This window comes from Miniopterus natalensis, chromosome 9 (assembly GCF_054644295.1).
Source record: "Miniopterus natalensis isolate mMinNat1 chromosome 9, mMinNat1.hap1, whole genome shotgun sequence".
Lineage (NCBI taxonomy): Eukaryota > Metazoa > Chordata > Mammalia > Chiroptera > Miniopteridae > Miniopterus > Miniopterus natalensis.
Window position 1 is genome coordinate 45,637,007 of NC_142089.1, and position 27,853 is coordinate 45,664,859.

Consider the following 27,853-nt stretch of genomic DNA (forward strand, 5'->3'; position numbering starts at 1 on the left):
TATGATTATTAAACTTGAATACTGAGTGAGAAGGGTATTTTATTTGGATTCCAATAAAATAAAAATCTACTAGGACATTTGTTAGCTAAATAAAATTGGAGGTACTTAACTTGGGTTTATTATTAAAAGTCTTCCTGGCATTAAGAAAGCATTGAAACATGACTTGCTATAGCAAGTCCCCTCATTATTGGTTTCAGAGACACTAACCCCTGCAGCAGGAAATCAGAAAGCCGTGTGGCCCTACAAACTCTGACTTTTTTGTTGTTAGAGAGAAAGGGAGAGGGGGAGAAAGAAACATCAATTGGCTGCCTCCTGCACGCTGCCTACTGGGTGGGCCGGGCATGTGCCCTGACCAGGAAGGAATCTAACTGGCAACCTTTTGGTGCACAGAACAAAGCCCAACCAACTGAGCACACCATCAGGGCAAATTGTGATTTTCTGTTGATTCATCCTGTCAAATGTAAAAGTTGAGGGTTTTTTTTACCACCAACAGCTTTATACTAATTTAATCATAACATTCCCTTTCATTTCTATTCAGATTTTTCAAGATTTTTATGTACTATAAAACTTCAGATATGGAGGAAGCCAGGCTATTCCCACAACTAAAGTGTAAAATGGAGAGGAAACTATACAATCGAGCCGATGTCAGTTCTGATGGGTGGATACTTAGCTGAACCACGTGAACAGAAGGGAGATTGTGAACCTTTGAGCACATTCCAAAGGCTGGTGCTGTGTCCAACACGGATATGAGACAGGATGGCAGGAGGAGGGCATTAAAAATGTGTGGCATGATAACCATTATCACCATTCTTCCACTGTGATATAGGAGGAGATGTAACAAAAATAATGATAGCTATGCTTGGACAGTCTACCTACTGAGATTGTGTCTGCTTAGAGGAACTAAGTAAAGAACTGGTAGTATGGAATTACTCAGCAGGCTCATAACAACCACATGTTATAGAGGTCTGCTTTTTGAACCTTTAGATAATTTGCCCTCCCTACATCAAAATAGTTTTATTTTTACTTTGAGGAACAGCCACAAGTGGATAATTGGTAAGTGAAAAAAGACTAACTCAAAGTAAGTAGAAATAACTATTTTTGTTTCCCTCCACCCTTTTATTATTTTTATTTATTTATTTTTTAATAAATGACAAATCTCAGGCATGGAAATGTTATTTGCCCAATTAGTTATTATTTTAACTATAATCACAACACAATGTTATTTCCTTAGCAGGCCAACTGGCTCTTAGGGGGAAGAAAGAAGGATGAGTGGCCCGAGTCATGAAGTTTAGATTATGTAGAAGGTTTTAATGCCTCAAAGAAAATTTTTTTTCTCATTGGGATCTAGGCTTTATGAAATGCACCATCTCAGTACCAATCATGTATATCACTATCACAGGACAAATGCTTTATGGCAGTTGCCTGCTTACTTGTCTATGCCTGGGCCTCATGAGAATTTTGGAATGCTCGGCACATATAGTATATGCTTATTTAATGGATAAATGAACCATTCATACCAGTGAAGTGCTGAACTGACAATTGAAAGAAGTCCTAGAGGTTCAGGGAAAAAAAGTCTTAGCCAGTGACAGAGATAGGACTCCTCACTGTTTAATTTAAGTTATTTGATAAATTTTACTTCATGTTCACCCAGCAGCAAAGGAAGGCATAGCAAACATTAAGATCTTTGCATTTGTAGTTGTACTGTATATTGGAAACAAAAATAGCAAGACTGTTTTATTCTTTCTTTAATATACTCTCACAGAGATACAGAGAACACCTGTTTTAAATTACTGTGATTTTGATTTTTTTTTCACATTTACTTTCATTATTATACCTATATTCTGAAGTCCTGTTCTTTTTTAAGATTAATATTACCTCAACAGTGCTCAGATTCCTAATGGTGATTTATAGTTTCATCCAACATACTATAAATTTAGATATTCCAGTAGAAAAGAAAGGAAGCTTGTTTGACAAGTAAAAATCGTACAAATTAAGCATGTTAAAATGCACAAATATGTTGTTTAAAAAGAAATCAAAGGATTTTTTTTTTTAAATATATCTTTATTGATTTCAGAGAAAGGAAAGGAGAGAGAGAGAGAGACAGAAACATCAATGATAAGAGAGTCATTAATCAGCTGCCTCCTGCATGCCCCTGACTGGGTATCGAGCCCGCAACCTGGGCATGTGCCCTGACCTGGAATTGAACCCCTATCGCCTGGATCCTAGGTTGATGCTCAACCGCTGAGCCACGACCGGCCAGGCCAAAGAATTTTAAAAATTGAATAGTATTCAACATCTTAGACAATGATCAGTTTTCCTTTTATGTAACTTGGTTTTAATATAAATAATTTAATGTTTACGAAAACGAAGGAAAATAACCTAAGTATATACCAATTAGTAATTCTGGCTTATTTCTTACTATGTTTAAAGCAATGATTATCTTAATTGCTTGTCAACCAGATGCAACACATCAAAAATCTAAACTCCCCTAAAACTTAGAAACACATTAATAAGAACCCATTTAAAATGAAAGAATGATCTAGGCTTTAAGTGTAAATGAACTCACATTTTAAATGTGATAAGAATTGTTCCAAGTGCATCAGTCAGATTTCATGGGATATATGTCTTTATAATTTCTCTGTTGGAATCATAAAAGTGGAAGAAATATCAAGGTCAATTTTTATCTTTTTCATCTTGAAAGCATCCTTTTAAATATTTATGAAGAGTGTAGTATAAAATATAAATAGCAGATGCACAAGTATAGATTGGGATAAATAAATCATATGAACCCAAAATAAAGGAATTCAGAAAGAATGTAAATTGGCTTATTGAAGGAGTATTAGAACATGCCTATGTATGTGCCAAAGCGGTCTGATAAATCAGTTGAAAAGATGGAGGCATTAATGTTAGATTTAGGCAATTCAGTGGAACATGAATGTTGATCAAAAATGAAAAGTTGAAGAAATAAGGTATTTACGAAATCTATCCTGACATTCTGAATGAAACAAACAAACAAAAAAACCAAGCAAGTATAAACGAACAAAAATTCTTACTATCAGTTAGCCTCCTTGGAAAAGGCTTTATCTTATGCTATAAATATTTTTTGAAAAACTAAAATTGTCCTGTAAGAAATTACTAATTGTTGGTCATATTTATTTCTTGTTTTAAAATTTTCCTTAATTTTTAAACATTATAGACTTCTTTTGTTCAAACAGTTTTAGATTTACAGAAAAATTGAGCAGAAAGTACAGACAGTAAATATATACTCCTTCCTTCCCTCTCCCCACCCCGCCACAATTTCTCCTATTAGTAACATCTTATATTGGTTTCGTACTTAATGAACCACTATTGATACATTATTATTAACTATGGGACATCTTAGACAATTCTCTGTTTTACAGCTCTATGAGTTTTTCCAAATGCATAATGTCACGTGTCTGCCATTACAGTATCTTACAGAACAATGCCATTAGCCTACAGATTACCTGTGTGCCAACTATCCACCCCTTCCTCTCTCCCCTCCTCCTGCAACCACTGATCTTTTCAGTAGGTCTGTAGCTTTGCCTTTTCCAAATTGTCATATGCTTGGTGTTATGTAATATGTAGCCTTATCTGATGGGCTTATTTCACTTAGCAGTATTTATTTAAAGTTCTTTCATGGCTTTTCTTAGTTCAGTAGCTCATTTTATTTATTACTGAATAATATTCTACTGTATGGATATACATACAATTTGTTTATCCATTCCCCTATGAAAATGCATCTTGGTTGCTGCCACTTCTTGTGAATCACTTTTAAAATATGAGACTGTACATGCACAGTCAAATCATCTACTGCCCCAATGATAAATAGGGGAACTTTTTGAAAATCTGAAACAATCTTCTTTTTCTCTTTACTCCAGTTCTCTTTTCTCCTTGGTGGAATTCAAGCAGGCATATCACTTTAAGCGGTCTTAAAACAGTGCCCCTCACCGAATGTCCCAAGTAGCATCTACCTTAGAACCACTAGGAGTGTCTGTTAAAATTTAGATTCCTGGGTCCAGAATTTCTGAGAGTGGAGCACAAGTTTCAATTTATTTACAAAACATCATTAGGTGGCATCTACTTTTACTAAAGGTTGAGAAGATGACACTTTTGTAATTAGATTGTTGTTGTTTTTTATAGTATATGACTTGGCATCTCTTTAACACATCTGGATTCTCAGAACTGGAATGAGTAGAATTCAGTTTAGAGCACATGGCCAATCTAAGGTAGAAAAAAGTAACTTTTGCAGAAATACATTGTGTAGTGGGAAAAATATTTCCTGCTTCCTCATGGATTCTCTTCAGCATTCTTTTGAAAGAAAAGTAGGAGTGTTATCCTGGATCATTTACTTATTCCAGCCTTTGTTCCACCTCACTAAAGGCACTTAGGAGGATTAATTCACATTCTTAAAATGGGCTTATAGATATTGTGTTTTTAGAACTAGGAAATGGTTATATAGTTCAATGATGTTTAATATTTTAGGTATTAATATTATCATTTCCTGCATTTTTTATGTTGCCGTTCTCCCACATTTTGAGCAAAATTTATTGCCTCTGGGTGTGGGGAAATTCAATGCTGATTGGATTTTCAAACTCATAGCAGAAATAAGTAGCTTTGAAAAATAAAGTTTTCATTTGTAAGAGCTAACTTTTTAGGGAAAACAAAAATATTTTTGAGACTCAAAAGGAAAAACCTTAAAAATTTGTATATCCATTTTTATGTTATGTCCCAAACAGAAAATTGGAAAAGACAATGCAAAATGATGGGAGCTAACTTTTTCTTCATTGATGGGGGTGGTATACACACACACACAATACACAAATAGAAAGTCTGAGATGGTGGAGAGAGAAATAAGAAAGGAAATCAGGAAAAATACATAAATTTAGATGTCCCGCAGAAGGCCGAGAGCCCTGCCTCTCATGCCTATCCCTCTGGATTCATGATATGAAAACCATGGATTGTTTTAAAGGAAATCTGAGAGAAGAGAGAGCTTGTAAATTACTTTCCAAGACATAGCCTTGGGAGATTGCAAGCCTTGCAAAGGATACTATCTAGTATAATCTTCAGAACAAGGAAGGAGCGAGGAAGTCGGGTGCTAAATTCAGTGGTCCGAAGGGCCACATTCTTTGGGAGAGCAAAGACTTTCTGACCTGAGGAGATGGTTTGCACACAAGTTCTGAAGGAAGCTGGTCAACTGAAGACAAGTCTGGCCTTCAAACAAAGAAAACAGAATGCATGTACCAAATAAATGGGGGCCCCCAAAGCATAGCAGACATCCACAGCCATGGCAGCACATACTGATGAGGAAAGATCAGGAGAGTTCTATCTAGGGGAGAACAAAATTGTCCATAAAGCCAGGTACCTATGTCTCCAACTATATCTTATCAGGATGGCAGCCCTACCTCTGGGACTTAAATTACTTTTGCTGAGAAAAAGGTGTGGGAAATCAAATTTATCTAAGCATTTGCTTTAAAAAGAAACAGTTATTTTAGCATTCAACTATAGTAACTATAAAATCTATTCCTGTTACATTCAAACTATAGCTTCTGGAGGTGAACTTCAAGATTAAAATTTATACTTTCTAGGTGTAATTACATTGTAAAAAAAGTATATAGTTAAAAATCAGATATCTTTTCTTTCTGAGTTTTCTATTCTATCTAACATTGTACCCTGAGTTCATTTATATCAATAGAATTATGCATATACAAAGGGCAATGCATTCATAAAGTTAATGGGAAGTGAATGAAAGAGAAATTATGGACTATGTATCAATAATAACATCTGGCTTGGACTTTAGAATCATAAAGATCAGAAATGATTCCAGACTCCACCACCTACTAGCAAATCTCACCCTTAATATGGGAATAAAATATACCTGGCAGGATTGTTTGAGTCTCTGCCACACAGCAAACATTCAGCCTTATTATTTGTAACCTTCTTATTGGTCTTGTCATTATTATTTTATGAAATGCTATTTTTAGAACCCAGTGTCTTAGATTCTTATTTATAATTCTTACAGTCAGCATAAAGAATAAGTAGTATATATAAATCATGGTCTATGTTGAAAATTTCTTCTTTTTTTGGATTTTTAAAAAAAGTTTATTTTTTATTATTGACATTATTACAGATGTCCCCTATTTCACCCCTACTTTCCCCCTCCATCCAGCCCCCAGCCCACCCCAGGCCTTCACCACACTATTGTCTGTGTCCTTGGGCTATGCACATATGCATATAAATTCTTTGGGTAGGTCCCCCCCGCACCCCCTGCCCTCTGAGATCTGTCAGTATGTTGAAAATTCTTCTTACAAACATAATTTTGTAGCTCTAATATAGGCAAAACTTGTAATCATTTCTATTAGTAACATGTCATAGGATATGGGTTTTCATTATTTATATAGAGAGGTAAAGTCTATTATCTGTCATTCTTCCAACTGCCATGACTTTGGCTCAGGAAAAATGATTCTGAAAGAAGGTCCTAGGTAGTTTTAATAACTCTTTATAAACCTCATATGTAACTGAATCACTTTCTAGATATACCTATTAAAGAAATGACTCATAAAGGTATATATGGGTAGGTAATCAACTGATGGAAGCAAATAATCCTATTGAAACATTTGCTATTTATTTTTGATACAGTGCTTTTAAACAAGCTGATTAGTTTCCTTTACAATTTTACCCTTGAAAGTACACACTATTTTGTTCTTTGTCATTGTTGCGTGACATTCCATTTGGCAGTCTGCTTATTTTTAGCCAGGCTATCAAAGTATTTTTCTACTGGACTGTCACTCCACTTGAACTTGGAATCTTGTAACGTGAGGAACTGCACTGGGGAAAGGAAGAAACATCTAACAAATGGGAAATTATAAATCTAGACCAACCCAAACTTGCACTGGTAAATATCTTATGTCCTTAAATGTAACATGGTTCAATAATAGTTATAATTAACATTTCCTTGGAATACCTGTTAATTTTTACACAGATGATACAACGTGTTATGCAAAAGTGTTGTGAAGATTATCTGAATTCAAATTCAGTTTTTTGAAAAATCTTTAGAGAAAACAGATTTCTTACAAAAGTATATTATTAGTTCCTAGGTATAATGTTGTAAAAAAAATTGTAATTCTGCTGAATATAAGGATTTTAGAATTAGATCTTAAGTATCTAGTATTTAGAACCTAAAAACTTTTTTCTAGAAACTGGAGATTGCTATAATTAAAATGCAATTAGATAAAATGAAGTAAGTCAAATATATTCTTTTATGTAAATATATTTTCCGATATCAAATTGGTTCTTAATCGTTACAATTCAATATGATTGCCTTTTAAATATAAACATTTGCATTTTAAACTTACAGTCAGTAATTTAAATTAAGTATTGTAGAATTAAGAATAAAAAGCAGAGTTTTAATTACTTCTATGTTATGATGTGTGTTTACGTTTTGCAAAACACAACTGTGACTATATCCCATTTTTTTCTAGATGAATGGAAGAAGAAGGTCAGTGAATCTTATGTTTGTATAATAGAAAGACTAGAAGATGACCTGCAGATCAAAGAAAAAGAACTTACAGAATTAAGGCATATATTTGGGTAAAGTCATTATTTCTTTGTATAAGTGTCCTCATTATTAATTTTTTTAGATATATCTATATATTTAAATACACAACTCTATCCAGTCATGTTCTAAGTCTTAAAATGTAAATTACCCCCTCTTGAACATATATATATGTTCAATTACATTTACATATATATATATATATCCCTGAAAATATAAACAGATTATATCCTTAAAATATGGCTTTCATACTCCCATTACTAAAAAGTTTAGAAAGAGAGGAACCTAAGGGCTAGCCTTTGAATACTGTTGCTGAAGCAAATAATCTTCTCTGGAATTAGATCATCCTTATAAGCCATGCCAACAACAAATAAGACATCTCTTCCCAAATGGTAGTAGAATATTGGCCACATTGTTTTCTTTGGGCTACTAGACTAAGACTAATTTTAACAGACCCTCTGGACTCTTGACAAGAGTCCTTAATGGAACTGAGTACTATTCTGTCTCTGAAAAGTCATATAACAATGAATTATATTGGCTTCAGGCTTTCAGTGGGTTTTGTTCTATGATAATAATAATAATAAAAATCTGGCAGAGTGCCACAACTTTGAAACACATAAAATGTTCAGAAAAGAGGGGCAGGCCCTCATATACCCAAGCAACCCTTTGGAGGAATTGAATCTGGTGTTGAGAAACTAGATGCATTTTGCGGGGGTTAAAGTTAGCTGCCTGACTGAGGAAAAGTTTCATGTAGGCCAATTAGCCATGTTCACTTACAGGGGTGTTATTCATGTAACGCACTGGTGACAAAGAGTTCCCTCTATTTTACTTGGAAAATAAGTATAAAGGAATGGCCAAATGATATTAGATTTTTCAAAAAAGTAATTTCAGATACAGTAAACATACAAAACTCACATAATTGGCAAATAAAATTATCCATGTATAATAATATAGTTTATATGAAATTTGTCAGTGGGTTCATAAGGCCTTCATAAGTGTTTAACCTATGGTTTGGAAAATAGTTGATTCTCCTGTTATTTGGCCCAAAATAATCTTAACTCAGCACTGACACTTGTGATGAGATACCCTGGGTTGGGTTGAATTTTGCAAGTACTATCTCATGCTCAGTTATGGGGAAACTTTTAAGTTTTCTGTAAAGATGTGACTGGAACTTTGGTATAATGAATTTATGCATACATATTTATTTTGTTGGAAAAGATATATGAATATAGAACTTTATCATAAGCTCTCTAGCTCTTATTAACTCAGATAAATATGCCAAATGAAATGTGATTAAATTGCAGAGATTTTTCCCAATTTTATAAAGTCAAAACCTTATTTATTTATTTTAATTAAGGAAATATCGTGCAAATATATCAAGTCTAATGTTTAAAAAAATATCCTTTTAAAGATTAAGCAATGGGCTTGAGATGTAAGATTTTTTTCTCACTCCACATCAACAGCAAGCATCTGATTCTACAGCTCCTGCTATAGCAGATGTTTCCTACATTTTGACCACATGTGATAAATGTGGCCTCCTTTTTGCTGAGTAGTATTGAGGGTGAGAGGCAAGAATCAGTGGCAGGGAGATTATAGTTCAGAATTTATTGTGCCCACTATATTTAAGGTGCTATTCCAGATACATCAAATATAAGACATTATTAAGTCCTCACCGTAATCATGTGTGGAAGATAACATTTCTGGTGGATAATAAACTAAGGACCAGAGACATTGTGTTTTGTTAAGATCGTGTGGTCAGTAATTGCTGGAACTGTGATTTGTAGCAAGGTGAGCCTGACTCGATAGAGAGAGATTTTCTTACTCTAACACCTGCTTCTTGCTCCTGGACTCAAACTCTGGTGGAGAAGAAACACACACATAAGTAATTCACAGAAGATAGTCTATGACAAGTGCCAAGTAGAAGCAGCAGCAAGATAGTTTTCAAATATAAAAAAAGATTTAGGGTCTTGATTTACTCATTGATTTTGAAAAGCATTCCAGATAAAAGGTTACTTAAATATAGACATATAGGCAAGAATGGATGCGCACCATGGAAAGTGAAGGCGAGGAAAGAAAAACTAATGTCTTGACCATTGGTGTAAGTTGAGTAAGAAAGCTATGTCAGTCACTGTAAGGGTTTTGCAGCCGTACAAGCAGTTTTAAATCTAGTTTCTTCTATTTACAATCTACATATCCTTGGATGTTTTTTGTTTTTTTTTACTTAATCTCCTGAGCCCTATTTGCACTTGTAAAATGAGGTTAATAACCTCACAGGATATCTGCAACATGATGTCAATTAAATGCTGAGTATAGGGCCTAGCACACAATAGATACTGAATAATTAGAGGTTTCTATTACAATGATTAATTGGATACATAGGGCAGTTTGAAAGACTGAAGACTTTATTATCGAGTGGGAGTAACAAATACTACTTTATTGAAAGTTAGAAGGTGAGAAAGTTAGGATTAAATGTTTTTATATGAAGAGGGCATTTTCAAAAGTAAAAATGTAAAATGTTAGACACTTCAAGATGATGCAAAATTCTGAAGTATAAATTTTAAAGATTGTGATCAGGAGGGATTTAACGAGCTTTCAGACTAGAGTACTAGAAGGCTCATCAAAATGGATGTCAAATTCCCTGAGAATACTGGTAGGGCATTTTGTGGAGAAGATTGGTAGCATGGTGCTAAAGCCATTAGGAAGCTACAGACACATCCAATTAGCCAGCAGTGATAATAACGAAGCCCGGGAGAGGATCACCAGAGCCTAGAATCATGTTTCTCCAAGGGCTAAGCCCCTCCTACGTAGAGCAGCCGGCAGTGCTTGCTAAAATTTTAGATTCCATGATTCCATCCCATATCAAACGAATCAGAATCTCTGGGGAAGACTTCCAGAAACCTGAATTTTTAACAAGCTCCCCAGGTAATACTTTTGTATGCTAAAAATGATACTTCCAGTAAAGTTTGAAAACTATACTTCTAGAAAGCTATCGGAGTTACACTGAAAACTCTGCCTGAGGTGATATCAGTGAAGGAATGAAGTACATGAGAGCAGAAAGCTGGCAACTAGTGTGATCTCCAGAGAGGTAAAGGAGCACACAAACAAACAAAAAAACAGAGTACCCAGTTTTGTCTGATCCCATCAAGGCAGAGACCATCATCCGGCAAAGAAAGTCGATTGTGCCTAGGGCAAATTTCATAGAATTTTCTTTTCTCTAAAATAAAATAATGGATGACAAGGAAAGAAAAGAATGGAGTACTAAGAATAGAAATTGTGTCACTCAGTGGCTCACACACAAAAATTTTAAGGGTAGTTGGGAAAATAAAATATAATGTTTTATGAAATCACATTTAAATGAGTAGGACATTTTAAGTGTCAAATAAGTGTTAGAACCTTTTTCTCTCTGATCTTTATTCATGTCTTACATTGTAAGGGGTACTTCCGTGACGAACAATTGTGTTATGCTGCCTGACACAGGCTTTCTCTAAACATGTAGAGAACAGAAAAACTATGTATGATGCCCCAAAAGACGTTTTTAACAGTAGAATAACAGGCGGAGCATCACTGGGGTAAACATAGGTTCACCTGGGAGGTTTTTTGGATTTTTTTGGTTTCCTTTTCATTTGCTGGCAAGTTTCTCTATGGCATTGATGGTCGATACTCCATTCATTAAAAGAGAACTTCCACACCATAGTGCACCAAGGCTTCCTTCCTGTCTACTCAAATACACACTCTCTTGGTGTAGCTTTTACCCACAATATAGTACAAAACAACATAGAACTAACCTTTAAAAAGACGGAAAGAACCAAACCATTATCTTGCTTATGCCAGTTTACAGCACCTTTGGAATGAGAGCATGATATGAGTAGGAAGAGGAATGGAAATGGAATGTTCCTTCATCTTCCACAATGAAGTTCCATTCACTCATAACTTTGAACATTTGCTGAGCTAATGGATGGGCCATGGGAAGAGATGAGGAAAGGAGAAGGCAGAAGGACAGACGAAAGTGTACGCTGGAGGACCACTGTCTGATTCTTTCCTCTTCTGTGCTCTCTCTGATCTTTACGTTTATCAACACAATGGTACTTAATTCACGGTGTTGTCTTTATCCATTTACAAGTCGAACCATTAGCGTATGTGTTCACTAAAGACAGCCTCTTTATCTTGTTTAACTTTATATATTTATTTACTTGTGATACCTATTTGTATAGCACTTGAAAGGAAAACAAACTAACAAGTTAGTGCCTATGATGTGCTAGGCATGCTGCAAGGTATTTTAACATGTATTAGCTCATATAATCCTAAATGTATACAGCGATGGGCAAAAGTAGGTTAATAATAATAAATAATGCAATAATAAATAAATAAATAAATAAGCCCAGCCAGTGTGGCTCAGGGGTTGAGCATCGGTCCCAGAAACAGGAGGCTACCAGTTTGATTCCCAGTCAGGGAACATGCTCGGGTTGCAGGCTTGATCCTCAGTAGGGGCCATGCAGGAGGCAACTGATTGATGATGTTTCTCTCTCTCATAGATGTTTTTATCTCTCTATCCCTTTTCCTTCCTCCCTTTCTCTAAAAATAAATAAATAAATAAATAAAAACAAATTTTTAAGAAATTAATTAATAATACAAGAATAAGCTATTTCACATACTTACAACTGTAAACTTATTTTTGCCTACCCCTGTATATGCAAAGTGTTTTAGCACAGTGACTGGCACGTGGTAAATACTGAAAAATGTTAGTTAAAAACTGATCATCATTGTTTATGTTAACAATCCTGTGATGCAGATATTGCAATTGACATTTTATACCTACAGAAATGAGGCTAATCAAAATAAAACCTGCTTTAACACAACTGATACGTGTTAATTCACAATAATCTTCATTATCTTGGTTCTCAACCTGGGCATGGGAAAGAGGTATGGATTGGAATTATCTTTGAAAATTTTTCATTTTTTCCTATGCTACTCCTCAATTTTGCTATATCCTGTGTATTAGAACTGTCCCTAGGTGTGGGAGTAGAATATATTTATGCTCCCACTCCTACCTCCTGGGTCTTTGAAAAACACATATTGGCTCTTCTAGGGTACCCTTCTAGGGTCTTTGAAAAACACATATTGGCTCTCTACATGAAACTTTTAAAAGGTTTCCAATAAAATTATTTTGTTTCAATATGCTTTTAAGTCATTAGAAATTTTACAACTATGTTTTGTTAATTTCACTGTAAAGCTTACCTTTTACCTGTTTAAAATGTAAAATGAAATTTGAGCCCCTGGGACAATATTCCAGAGAAGTATGATTTTCCAGTGCCATGGCTTGTCAATATAATCAAAAGGACCCTATTTTTTCTCATTTTCATCTATTTTTGACATTGCGTAGTTATACGTTGGCCAATAATGACCATATCTCACTTAGAAATTGATTAAGTTTAATAAATGAACACAAAAAGTCAGAAAATTCTCTGTTCCATGGGAGAGCAGTTGCAATATTTATAAAGAAATTTTAAAAAGAGAGAGAAAAATTGAAGGAGTTTTCTGAGATGTACCTTCCTTCTTATTTTCTTCCTGACAAGTTCCTCTGGGCCCAGCTACAGTTCACAATACTCATCCTCCAAATGAAACATCTTCCACACATCTGCTTTCTCAGAACTATAATCAGTTATGAAATTTAGCTATTGTAAAATGAATAGCTCCAGAAACATTACAGGCTGAACTTATCTAAGAAGAGTGAAATTCCGTATCACAGGGCTAAGTAGAATACTGAGTGGGGGGAATGTCGTCTTTTAAAATTAAAATAGAGTAAAAGTATTATTTGGCTTGTTTGGTTAGTACACTGTGCTAGTTTTGAACTAAACAAAAAAGAAGCAGCAGCAACAAAAAGACCACCTCCGACCAAAAGCAGTTAATTCACATTGCCCCAGGACTGGCTGCCTTCCTACTTCTGTTCTTCTTTGCCTAGGTAAAACTCATTATGAGTGAAACTTTAAAGGAATATCATGTAAAAACCTCACGAAGCAGCTTGATCTCAGTCTCTCTCTCTGGCTGTCTCTTGCTCGCTACCTCTGTCTCTGTCTCTCTCAGGGCATCTCTGTCTCTCTAGTTTCCTACCTCATCCTAACTCTCCCTCCTTTATTCTTCGTCTGCTTTTCTTTTCTGTCCCATGCTGCCTCCATCTTTTCTATGTCCTTCCCTATAATCTTTCTCAAATGCAGAGTAAAACAATAAAAAAAGTTAAAATAATCAATACGAATGCTTCAGTAAAAGTAATTATTATAGCCCCTAGTATTTACAAAAGCCTTATGAGGTCTAATCCACTTAAACCTCATAATAACCTATGAGGTAAGGATTATTTTTGTCCCAATGTTATCATCCTTAGCTATTCTTGCTCTGTCTGCCACCATACCTCAATAATTGTTTACTGTATGAACGAACGGATGAGTGAATGGATATACCTGATATTGTTTGTTTGCTGATTTGCTCTGGGGGATATTAGACAAACACATTTCTGGATATCTCATAGGAGTATATATAAGGAATAGATCTTATAAATGATTTGTTTCTATTGTTTTGGGGGAAAATCAGCAGCAACCACAAAGAACTACACAAGAACTTACAACCAGCCATTTGAAATCTAAATTATCAATTTGGGAACTAGATGATCCATAGCAAATTCTTAACTTCTTCTACCTTCTTGGCCTTTCCTTAAATTTCAGCCAAATGAATTAATTTTAAAAATGTGTCCACCTATCTGAATATTTTGGAAAGTAATATATTATTTTTTGGCCAACTGTTGAAATGTTATATTAAAATAAGTTTCCACTGGTAGTCATGTCAGATATTATGTTGAAAGGATGAGATCATGAGAAAGAAGTTTAATTGGATCACAAAACTGCATACTTTTCTAGATGAAAGGTAAAGGCTAAGAAAAGAGTTCATTATGCTACAAGAAAGAAAGTAACCTTTGGGTACAGAACTACTATTTTTTAATGATTAAGGACAGAATTAGAAATGTATTCATAATAGTGACTTCATTTTAATTAGGATCTTCATTTATGCCCCAGCAAGCACTACGAACTCATTAGGATATGTTAAGTTACAGCATGGCATGGTAGGTGATGAAAAATGTAAGGGCAGATTAAAAAATAAATTGAGCGTAGGGTGTTAGAATACATAAGTGATGCTCAGTTGGCAGTAGCTGACATACACAGTTGCTTTAGAAGAGACAAAAGGAGAGAAAATGAAATCTCTCTCTTAGGAATGATTGCTTTAAAATCTTGAATATTTTAATTACATGTATCAAAACAGAAACATTTGACTAGAAGTTAATGGGAACTGAGAATTAGGATTCAAAATAGTTCCAAAGTAACTCTCTTCTTAAAAATTACATTTCAGTTATTAAAGTGAAGTTAAAAATTGTACTATTAAAATTGCACTTGGCTGCCAGATATTGTGGGAGTTTATTCTCTGTTGTTTCATTTTGTTGGCATTAATAGCAGTTGCACGATTTCAAGGATAGAATTCAAGAGGAGAACAAAAGCAACAGGCAACAGCTCAGTTCTGAGCAAGGAGCGATTTAGGACTGGATTGTACTGAGTCACTTAAGAATGGTCAAGTCTAGTTTAAGACTCAGTGAGCTGCCCTGGCCAGGAGGCTCAGCTGGTTAGTGTCTTCATGATATGCCAAGGTTGTGGGTTCAATTCCAGTCAGGGCATATACAAGAATCGGCCAAGGAGCCCTGGCCAGTGTTGCTAGGTTGGCTGGGCATCATCCCTTTTGGTTGGGCACCAAAAGGTCACTGATTTGATTCCCAGTCAGGGCACATGCCCAGGTTGCACCTTGATCCCTATTAGGGGGAGTGCCTGAGGCAGCCGATGGACATTTCTCTCATCGCTGTTTTCCTCTCTCTCTCCCTCTTCCTTCCTCTCTCTCTAAAATCAATTAAAACATTTTTTTTTTTAAAAAAAGAATCACCCAATAAATGCATAAATAAGTCAAACGACAAATAAATGTTTCTCTAGTGCTCTCTCCTCTCTCTCCCTTTCCTCTCTCTGTAAAATCAATAAATAAAAATTTAAAAAACAAAAGATTCAGTGAGCTAAGGAGCTAAGGAATGATTGTTAAATAAAAACTCATGACTATAATTCATGCTTTCAGTTTTTCTATGTAAACAACAGACGTTCACTTAGAGTTACTCTTTTTTTTTTTTTTTTAAATAAAAGCAATGGACTTTAGCATCTTACATTTTTTGTTTAGTGTTTACTTTCTTTGCAAAGCTGATCAGAGCAGTAGAGATCAGAACTAATGCTCAGGTCAATTGCAGAATTCTCTCTATGAAGAGAGATGAACTAAAAAGATCCAGGACTTAGTGAGTAGTTTATATCAAGGAGACTATTGAAAACAATCTGAAGTGAGTAGTAAGAACCGAGGTGGAGCACACAATTGGTGTTCAGTAGGTATTGTGCCAGACTGATCGCATGCATTAGCAAACTTAGATAATGGATTGAGTCTACCTTCTCAATAAAATTATTTTCAGCACAATCTTTTTTTTTCTAATTTAGATTTTTTTGTTCTTTTAATATCACCAGTGTTGAGAATAGATTCCCTGTTTTATGATGGCATTGGACTTGTAGTACAAAACTGTGACTCTAGTAATTGCTCTGAATCACTGATAAGTTCTAGGTATCACATAGTGAACTCGGTGGACATTTTTAAAAACAGTGAAGACAAGGTCAGACGTTTTCTAAAAGTCTGACTGAGAGTTACTGTGAGCATAAAATACTTATATCTATAGAACTGATTGTGAAAATCGGAAATTTTTACAGGTCATCAAATGTGAGAGGTCAAAGGCCAAACTTGATTTGAAAATTGTGCTAAAATTCTTGGAAGAGTTAGTGTCCAAAAGAAAACTTGCACATTCAAAGCAAACTTGATAATAATAACAATAAAATAACTATTTGTGGGTAACATATCATGTGCCAGCTACTGTAGTAAGCACATAACCACATTTATTTTGACAATGCAATATCATATGTATTATTTTAACACACATAATTTTATAACTGAAGAAATTGAGGCTTGAAAAGGTTAAGTAACTTGCCAAAATTCGAGGAGGGGTAAAAACCAAAAAACCCTACTTAAAAAGCAGAAACAGGATAGAATTTTAATCGTGGTGTAAATATGTGGACCAAACTTTTAAGAATTACCTATGCAGCTGAAATGACTTTTTCTATTTTCAAAACATTAAAACACTGCAGATATTGTTATATAATATTACAGGCACATGTTGAAAAACTAATTTTCTCAAGGATTTATTGCTACAGAGGAGCTCCCAGGCTTTTTCTTCTTTCACTATTAAGTTCATTAAAGTTAGCTCAAAAGAAAGTGCTTCCTTTCCTGTTTTTCTCTCAGGCTGAAGTTTATACACTGTAATTCTTTACTTAACAGGAGGCTTCCCTGTCTTCCCCCACCCGAATACTTTGTTTTCTGTCTTGTGATCTTATTGTGTGTTTCATTAATGGAAAGACCAAGGAAGAAAAGCCAAAGAAGCTTAGAGCTCTGAATCATTGCCAATCAACATCAACTGCTAGTCACAGGTTATTTCCCCTTTTTATTTAAGGACACTGATGTCCTACAAACATTAAGAGAAAAATTCAATCCCCCCAGCTTTAAAAGCAGAGTTCAGCTTTTCAGAAAACCTGTGCCATTTGAAATCATAACCACAAGGAAGACCTTTGTGAATTCATTTCGAAGCATGGGCTGCTGAGAGCACTTTGTTTAGTACTACGGATTTAGTTTAATTTCTCCAAGACATCTACAATACAGTTGTCTCAGAGAGTTTAAAGGTCAGGCCCAGGAAAAGGCCACACATTTCCAAGAATCATGTTAATTTGTAAAGTTACTGCACATATAAAATAGCTATATTATTTATCATTAGGTTCATTTCAGGTAGACATTTAAAATAGTGGTATTTTCATCAGAAATGTTTTTGGGGTTTTTTTGCACTGTTCATTGAGCTGGGTGAAAGTGCAGATAGAAGTGAGTTCAATTATTAACTATATTTCATGAAATCCTGGGCTCCTTGCTATATATATTATATTACCAACATTTGTAAAAATGACTCGGAGTTCATTTTACTTCTACAAAGGGCATTCTAAAGCACATTGAGATACATTTGTCAATATGACGTATATTTGTCAACAGCATGTCGGTGGACTGTGCTGCTGGGAAGTTGAACATGGAAAGCAAGAAAGTTAGGAGGGTGGGAAGGTTCTGGAATATTCCCAAATCGATGAAAACAACCACTGGGCTTGCCATTGCTTATTAAAGCATTTCACTGAGATCCTGCAATGTCCCTAAGCTTAGGGAGACTCTTTTTAGCAGCACCCTTGGGGATACATCTTTAATTTTTTCTATTTCAAAATTCCAATAGCTTTTGAAGTTCTTACCTGGATGTATTGATGATAATATTCTGAATTCACAGTACCTCTTAAGTGTAAGTACTTTACAAATGACATGGAAGGCTCAGGCACCAAAGACTATGCTATCTCACTGAAGCTTCTAGAGGTTTTAAAAAGGCAGGAGGCAGCTTGAAAATTGACCTGGGAGGCCAAAGATATGATCTCATTCCTACTGAAAAACTCCTGGAAGTATCAATGACCTCAAGAGGTCAATAATTTTAGCTTTACGTTGTTTTGTGTTTTTTTTTCAAAGGCTATCTATAGCTCTCCAGGGCCCTTCTGGAGCAATGGTCTTTATTCAAACAAGGCAAGGATTTCATTAATTAAGTCACTAACACTACTCCTCTCACCTGAGACTATCAAGGTACACTATGAGTTTAGACCTTCTTTGTCTGTGAAACCTGACCCAGTCAGAGTACGAGGCAATTTTGCTTCAGGCAGAATTTGTAATGCATTGGGAGTATATTCCTTTACCTAATCTCTTATCAAATGCTGACTTTTTTTTCTTTTTAGAGAGAATTTCTTGAATTTTTCATAACTATGGTGTAAAATTTTAAGTGTGAAGGAAATATGTATATTTTCAAATGTCTATGCTTTCTGTACATACATAAATTTAAATTCATCAAGGTGCCCAGAACCATTCAAATTTTACATAGAAAACAGAACTGTGCACGAGAATCGTTAAATGTGGTCTTTCAAACTTTCAACATTATTTTCTCTTGATTTTAATTGCTCTTCATGTAGAAATATATTCAAAATACATTTTCTAGGTACAGAAGAATCCTAGAAAAGATATACTTCTGAACTGATAGTAACATGATTCCCTCATAATTTTTCAAATTAAAAATAAACTAAAAGATGAAATTTATCACCTGTAAAATATTTTTTTCAGCTCTGATGATGCCTTCAGTAAAGTTAATTTAAATTACCGCACAGAAAATGGACTGTCTCTGCTTCATTTATGTTGCATTTGTGGAGGTGAGTGCTTGAAGCTCATACTTTATAAACTTGTTTATATAGATATAGATGATATAGATAGATATAGATATAGATATAGATATAGATATAGATATAGATATAGATATAGATATAGATATAGATGATATATAGATAGATATATAGATATAGATGATATAGATATAGATAAAGATATAGATATATAGATATATATGGTCAGTGATTTGAGCTGCTTAACAGTCTACATGATAATTCTATTTATACTCAATTTCTCTTTTCCTTTGCCCCCACAACTTTGATAACCTTTGGTTGAAGCAGTAACTACCAGGCAGATATTCTAATTAATTTAGCTCTGAGTTTCAGTTTCATTGTGCTTTCACCCTGAACCAAGCCACTTAGCTTGCTTGGAAATCCAAAGAGCATTTTGCAGTACTGGGCATGCTAGTGAGGGATTAGGTTAAATTCAGAAGTACTTAAAGTATTCCCTGAAACATTATCAAGTGATTGCTTCATGATCTGTAGTAAGGTATGTGGAAGGTAATAAATGCCAAGGATAAAATCTCAAAGTGAAGACTGAGGAAAGGGAAGATTAAAAGTTTAGCCCAGCCGGGCGTGGCTCAGCGGTTGAGCTTCGACCTAGGATCCAGGCGGTCAGGGTTCGATTCCCAGTCAGGGCACATGCCCGGGTTGTGGGCTCGATTCCCACTCAGGGGTGTACAGGAGGCAGCCAATCAACGACTCTCTCATCATTGATGTTTCTATCTCTCTCTCTCTCCCTCTCCCTTCCTCTCTCTGAAATCAATAAAGATATATTTAAAAAAAAAAAAAAAAGTTTGATTTGGCTTATGTTTTTTTTGTTTTGTTTTGTTCATTAATGTATCCCAGACACGTAAAGCGGTGCCTGGTATATAGTAGATACTCAACAAACTTATTTAATTAATGAATTAATAGTTAATATTTATTTGAACTCAGCTTTCTAAATAGAATACTAATGACTAAGTTTTGCCTCTCACCAGATCTTTTAACCATTCCTGTCAAACAAATTAATCAGACTGCTCTGATCTAAATAAGTTCTACTGCTAATGATGTTCTGAGCAATCCTGTACAACTAGATTTTCCCCAATAGTTTATTAAGATGATTTTTTTCATCTTATTAAGATGGTTTTATGTTTTAAAACCAACTGATGATGAGAGCACTAAATAAAAAATGTAACACAAATGCATTAAAATGCACACGATTAAGTAACATAAGAAAAAGGATAGTTTTTAAATGTTTTTAATGCTATAAACAATGGTAAAAAAAAAAAAATGTACAGCATTGATACAAAGTGTTATAAATGTAATAGAAATGTTCACTACTAAGTAAGGCTGTCAATTAATAGAAAACTTTAAAAATGGCCCACAGAAAAGCAATCTGACATTTTCATACATCAGTGTGACATTTCTCATTAAGTCAAAGAGAGGTTTTAAAGTCACTTAGCCTACCCCCTCAACAATTTAACCTTTTTAAAACTTTTCTCTTTAAGGCAACAAGTCTCATATTAGAACCCTTATGTTAAAAGGGCTCCGCCCATCTCGACTGACAAGAAATGGATTTACAGCCTTGCACCTGGCAGTTTACAAGGTACAACATTTTTGTTCCAAGCGCGTGTGTACCCGTACGCTACTTTTTTTTTTTTTTTTTTTGCAAATTAGTAATCATGGAAAACATTCTCAGTGACCAGAATAGTACAATACTGGATGGGCTTCTTGCTCTTTATTGAGCATGTATCATCTCTATACCAGACGCATACTCTTTTCAATGCCTTCGATATTTAACTCATCTAATTCTTACAAGAACCCTGGAAGTTACATGGTTAGACAGTGGTTAGCCAGGGTTTAAGACCCGGCAGTCTGGCTTCCTCACCAGAGCTCCTTAGCAGGAGCCTGGACTGTCTCTGTACAGAAGAGGATTGGGTTGCATTTGAGGAATTCATGAAAGAAGCATATTGAAAGCTGCATATGTTTTCTGCTTGTTTTCCTTAATAATAATAATAATAATTAATAATAATAACAATAAAAATCTCTGGAGTTCCCTTTAGTTTCCTGTTTTATTTCTCTACTTTTGCTTCAGTTATTTCCTTATATCAGTCCCAGGTTTCAACCTAATCTCAGTACCTGACCACACAATAAATAGGAAAGTGTATTAGAAAAACTGCGATAGTTGGTATTGAGATATATCTTTCAGATTTTCATAAATATAATTCATATAAAATACAATATATAAAGTAAATATCTGTAACTTGTTTATTCTCTAATTATAATGGGTTCTTCTTGCTCTGTATTTATTATGAGCTAAATATCACACTAGGTTTTACATACATTATTTCTTTAACGGTTAAAATAAATCTAGTGAGTTGCATATTAGGTTTTATTTTATAGAAAAGGAAGCTAAAGGTTAAAGTTAGAGATCTAGCGAGTGCTAGAACGATGATTAAAAGCAAGTACAGTTGGCTTGTACTTTCAGACTCTCCTCGTTATATTGCATATTTTGTTCTTGCTCAATTTCATGTGATCTGTGATATGATTTTATTTCAGTTTTGTATGTGCAAGTAGGGGGGGCAGCTGTTTGCTCACATCAAGATCACTTTGAACTACATCCCTTCCCAACCTTTAGAGAGTTGATCACTGTGCGGGAAGAGAGCCTTATTTCCCCAGGATTCAGGTTCACAGATTCCTGTCGTCAGGGTGTAAGTGCTCTAATGAACATCCTTTTTCATGCCTCGTTGGTTTCTCTGATTCCTTGTGGGAGAAAGCATCAGGCAAGTGCTAAACGGTCTTCAATACCTACTAGTCATCCTGTGAAACTGGAATGGAGCCTGAGCTCAGGGTACAAGAAAAAGCGTCCGATGCTGGCTTTCCTGCTGAATGGCAAGGGGCGAGAGTGGGGGTGCTCTGACCAACGGGAAGTTGCTGATGGATAGTCGAGGCAGCACTTGAAACCATGACTTCAGAATCCAACTGTCTGGGCGATTTTTCCATATTAGTTCATTTTCCTAATATTTACCAAGATACAGCGCCACATATGGGTTCTGAATGAGACAGGGCTACAGTCTTTATGAGAATATATATATTTCTTCTACTTCTGTTTATCAACTCTAAATTTCAATTTTTAGAGTTCTCTTTGCTCTGTTTCTTCTGTTTTCTTTTATCTCACAGAAAGATATATGGACTAAAACTTTTTTGTAGAAAGTTTAAATAAATTTAGGATCTCAGGATATAAGGTAGTCAATAATTCCTAAAAGGCCATAATAGGATGAATGATTATTCTACTTAGTTCTTAACAAAGGTAAAAACAAATTTAATTTACCATTCGACTTTAAATACAGAAACAAGATAAAATAGCCATTCACACTGCTATTGTATTAAATTTAGTTCTAATTATTTCTTCCCTGAACCTCTGTAATAGGTATATGATTCATTTTGGGTTCCAGTTCCCTTCCCTCATATATTAAAAAACATTTATTTTGTTATTTTTTAAATTGCCAGAATAGTACAAGAAACTCCCATATACACTTTACCCAAATTTACTAATTGTTTACATTTTGTCTCATTGTCATTATTATTTCTTTTTTCCTGAAACCTTTGAAAGTAAATTGAAGGCAACATTGCTCATTGTTACTAAAACTTCAATCTTTATTTCCTGAGAAAAAGGAAATTCATCAACATAATCACAATGGAATTATAAAATCAGAAAATTTAACACTGATACAATACTATTATCTAATCTATAGTCCAAATTCAAATTTGGCCAATTATCCCTTATAGCTTTTTATTTTTTTCTAGTTTGGGATTCAATCCAGAGCCATATATTTTTAATTTCTTGTCTCTGTACTCTCCTTTAATTTGAAGGACTTACTTTGTTTTTTCTTGCCTTTCTTGATCTTAATATTTTTGATACATACAAAACAGTTATTTTATTTATTTATTTGGACTGTCATAAAAATTGCAATTAAACTTTGTTCTTAATACTCACAAAATGAATAATGTAATTTTTACATCTTTTTATTGGATATATCAGCAGCCCTTTCAATTACACACCCTGGCATGCTGCGCCTGCCTCAGGGCTGAGTATTGTTTTTAATAATCAATGGGGGCATCATTAGTAGTAAGCATGCTGCAGATGTTTAGATTTTAATGCCATGTGGATGATTAGCCTTCATACTTTTTTTTTTTTTGCTTTGTTTTTGCTTGTTAATTTTAAAATAGGGATTTTATTTATTGAGGTATGATTTATGCACAATAAAATTTACAATTTTAAGTATAGAATTTGATATTTTTGACTATGTATATAGTCATATACCATCATCACAATCATGATATAATTCACAAAGGTTCCCTTCATAACTTTCTGTAGTTTCCTCTTTCACCTCTCCTGGCCTCTGGAAACCAGGAGTGTGTTTTCTATCATTAAAATTTTTCCCTTTCTAGAATTTTGTATAAATGCAATCCACCAGGATGTTTTATTTTATATATGGTTTCTCCCACTTATTGTAATCCTGTTGTGTGTGTTCAGTAATTTACTTATTTTATTGCAAAGTTGTATTCTCTTATATGAGTATGTCACAGTTTGTTTAATCATTCACTCATTGATAGATGTAGGGGTTGTTTCCAGATTTTGACTATTATAAAAAAAATCTTCGTTTGAACAAACGTTTTAATTTCTGTTGGGCAATACCTAGGAGTAGAATTGCCGGGTCACATCATAAGTGCATGTTTAATTTTATAAGAACACTGCAAATTCTCTACCAAACTGGCTTTATAATTTTCTACTTCTATCAGCAATGTATGAAAATTTTAGTTGTTCCGCACCCTTGTCAACACTTTATCTGGTCAATATTTTTTATTTTAGCCATTTTATTGGATGTATATTACCATCTCATTATGATTAATTGGCATTTCCCTAACAGCTAATGTAGTTGAATGAATTTCCATGGGCTTATTTGTCACCAAATTTTTTTGGTGTATTGTCTATTCAAATATTTTTTCCATTTTAAAATTTGGTTAATTGTTTTTGTTTTATAATTGTAAGAGACCTTTATATCTTCTGGATACTGATCCTTTGTTGGATATACATTTTGCAAAAATTTCCCCCACTCTATAGTTTGCCTTTTCATTTTCTTAACAGTGTCATTTAAAGAGCGAAGGTTTTATGCATTATAAACTGATGACTGTGTATTTGTGCTTTTTTATGAAATGCAGTCTTATGCATTTTTAACTGATGACTCTTTTGTGATTACAGTTTGTATTCTTAACATATCACAGGCACTGCCTGTTAATGTTGTCCTACTTCACTTTAAATATAAAAACCTTTCAATAGTATAGTTCCATTTTATTTCCATTCTTTATACTAGTGTGGCCATGAACATTACATCTATACATGTTATCAACTCCAATATATTGTTTGATGTTTTGTGTTAAACACTCACATCTTTTAAAGAAAATAAGAGAAGAGAAAATATCTTTGAATTTCAGCAGATTGGTTATAATAATCCTATATAAGATTTTCTCTGTACAATTCTTTTAGAGTTCATTGAGCTTCTTAAATCTGTAAGTTTAGTTTTCATCAAATTCAGAAATTTGGACCATTATTTTTTACATGTGTATATTAGATTATTTGATAATCTTCCACAGGTTACCATGTCTCTGTTCATTTTCTTCTATATTCTTTTTCTTCTCAGAATTTGATTATTTCTAGTTACTTAAATTCAAGTTCAGATACTATTTCCCTGCAACCTTCCATTGGATGCTAATCTAAGAATTATAAATTTCAGATGTACTTTTTAGTTCTTATGTTTTTACAAAGTGTTAATATATCATTGTAATTTCTCGCTATGATTACTCATCTATTCCTTTATTTTTTCTGGTTTTTCTTTAAATTTTTGAACCTAGAATAGCCTGATTTAAATGCATTATTTGTTGTTTTCAGCATCTCGATTGCCTCTCTGTTTTTATTGAATGCTTTTTCTCTTAAGTATACATCACCTTTTCTGGTTTCTTTACATACCTATTAATTTTGTGTTGCATGTTAGACATTATATATTATTTGTTGCAGGAAATCTTTATCATTTCATCTTCCTTTAATGGGTTTTGAGTTCTTGTTTGTTTTGTTTCGGGCAGGCATATTTTTAAAATAAACTGTCATTTGCCTGGCCAGAGTGGTGCAGTTGGTCGAGCATCGTCCTGTGCACCCAAATGTTGCCAGTTCGATCCCAGGTCAGGGCACATACCTGGGTTGCAGGTTCAGTCACCAATAGGGGCACGTATGGAAGGCAACCAATGCATCTGATCAATGTTCCTCTCTCTCACATTGATGTTTCTCTCTCTTTCTCCCCCCTCCCTTCCTCTCTCTAAACATGTCCTCCAGTGAGGATTAAAAATAAATAAATAAATAAATAAATAAATAAATAAATAAATAAATAAATAAATAGCATACATTATACAAAAAATAATCTGCCATTTTTTAAGGGTCAATTCAATTAAAATTAGATATCATTATTTATAAACTCACTTTATTTGGCTCACATAATGCATCCTCATGTACTAAATGCTGAAAAAAGAGTAAGGGGCTATTTTCATTTGGAATTCTGAATTTTGAAATTTAATTTGGAATTTATTTATTATATTTTTGTATTGTATATAACATGACTAACTGACATATGAACTGAGACCACCAGTGCAAATTATCATTTTAATATTAATAAAATTTAATTATCTTTATATATTAAAGTAAAGTAGAATTTATAATATTTTTTACACCCTAATGAATTTTCTTACATGATTTCCATCATATTTGCATCCCACTTTCAGGCATACTTCTTTAGATGGTATCTAAATTGTGCTCTTAAAATGAAACAAGATTTTGTGGGGGAAAATTAGATTTATATAGTTTCAAGGATCTTAAGTAAGAATGTTAATGGACAGAAACTTATTAGACCACCTAATTTAACCTCATACATACCCCTCCTTTAATACACAGGGAAACTACTTGATAAAATTTTTTAGTGAATGAAAAGTAGCATTTTGATTAGTCAACTTTTTTTAACATTTCATATGAAAAAAGCAGTTGTTGAGCGGTCATTGATTCCACCCTCCAGATTTCTAGCAAAATCTCATTCCCATCATTCAGAAGAAGTCATTTTACATATTATTACAAAAGGAAAGGATATGGAAGGGGAAAATCTTAATTCAAACCTATGTCTGTCTGACTCAATAGATACAGGTCCTTATTGCTATCAGCCATACCTATCAGAAAACACCGCTTGTTGTTCATGGTGGTTCATAGCCTGAAAATTGAAATTTCAAATCCCCAACTGAAAACCACTAATTTAGAAAACAAAGCAAATTGATATATATATATTTTAAATTCAAGTTGCCTTTTTATTAAGTACAAATAGTTTCTTTATTAAAGACTGCATTTTCCTCAAGTGGGAATTTGTTAAAATAATAAGAAATTCTGTGAGGGAAAAAAACAAAATTCTGAAGAAGAAAAAAGGACTCTCACTTTGTGCATATTTAACTAAATCTTCCCATTGATTGCAACTTTTAAATACTGTTTAATATTTAATCCCCACTTCAAGGAACTAGAGAACATTTATACCCACAAATTAGAGCAATCATTAAGGGATTTTTTAATACTCACATTTCTTCTTAGTAACCAAATATTTTATAATCTCTTTCTAAATTAGCATGATCTCAATAAAGAGTTAATAGGAGGCTAACTGAAGATGTTAACTTGTCTTTCAACTCTTACATTAGACGGCACTATTCTTGGAGAACCTTCCCTGCCCTAGGTCTGGGTTAGGTGCTCCTCCACTGTATCCTCTTAGCACCCTGTACTTTCCTTGTAATACTGGGAATGAGTCTAGATTTTATTACCTAGTTACTTCTCCTCACCTTTCTTTAGATTAGGGGTCACAGTCTTCCTGCCTTCAGGAATAAGGCAGGTAACATGAATGAATGTGCTAGATAATATGGCAAAATTAAATGGGAACTAACACTCACAGTCAATGTTTTTGAGATGCAAGAAGTGGTGGACACTATGGCAAGTTAGACAATTTATACCACGCGGAAAGGTAGCGGTCAGTTTTCAGGCCCAGCTGATCACCGCCACGTAAGAACGCAAGTCCAGGGGGAGGAAACAAGATGGCGGCGCAGGTAGCAGCTGCCCCCGCCGCCTCCCGCAGCCGCATCAAAATGACAACTAAACACAGAAGCACCAGCACTCAGAGCCTCCTGAGACCTGGCTGCACAGAAGCCCCACAGCCAGGGAGCTGAAGGAGCCTCGAGACCGGTAGGAGGGGCGGAGACGCGGGCGGGTCGGGGCTGAATCGCTGAGATGCGGCCGCGGGCCCACACCCGGTGCCGCGGTTGAAACCCGGGAGGGAATCCCAATGGCAGAGGTTTCCCGGGGGAGGGAGGGCTCCCAGCCCCACAGCAGGCCCCCAGCCCAGGGCTCCAGGCGGGGAAGAGACGTCCCCACAACTCCGGGCTGTGCAACCAGCGGGGACTGTCCCTGAGGGTCACGGAGGCTGTGGGAGCCCCAGCAGCTCCTCTTAAGGGCCCGGCACGGACTCACTCGGACGCTCCCTCTGAGCCCAGCGCCGGGCAGCAGCCTGAAAGGACCCGGGACACTCGGGGAGGAACTAACCTGCCTGAGACCCGGGCGAGAGGCGGAGGGGCGGCTTCCTCCCAGGCAGAAGGGCTGGCGGAGGCCATGGCTCCTTCGGCGAGTCCTCCCCGCACACAGCCGGCAGGCAGGCGCCATGTTTGAATCCCCAGCACCTGACTCTCACCTTTGGCCCCGCCCCGTGATTCCCAGAGGCCC

General features: G+C 35.0%; 1 protein-coding gene across 2 annotated transcripts in view; it reads left to right on the forward strand.

Annotated features, from left to right (window-relative positions):
- Positions 1 to 27,853, forward strand: part of TNNI3K (TNNI3 interacting kinase) — a 280,278-nt gene that overhangs the window by 18,373 nt on the left and 234,052 nt on the right. The window contains exons 1-4 of one of the 2 annotated variants that reach the window (XM_016216806.2): positions 6,874 to 6,913; positions 7,500 to 7,608; positions 18,923 to 19,008; positions 20,514 to 20,611. In XM_016216806.2, the coding sequence (XP_016072292.1) occupies positions 6,874 to 6,913; positions 7,500 to 7,608; positions 18,923 to 19,008; positions 20,514 to 20,611 (333 nt within the window). Of the gene's footprint in view, positions 1 to 6,873; positions 6,914 to 7,499; positions 7,609 to 18,922; positions 19,009 to 20,513; positions 20,612 to 27,853 lie in introns of those variants that run through there. The other variant, XM_087820522.1, reaches the window with a different exon arrangement.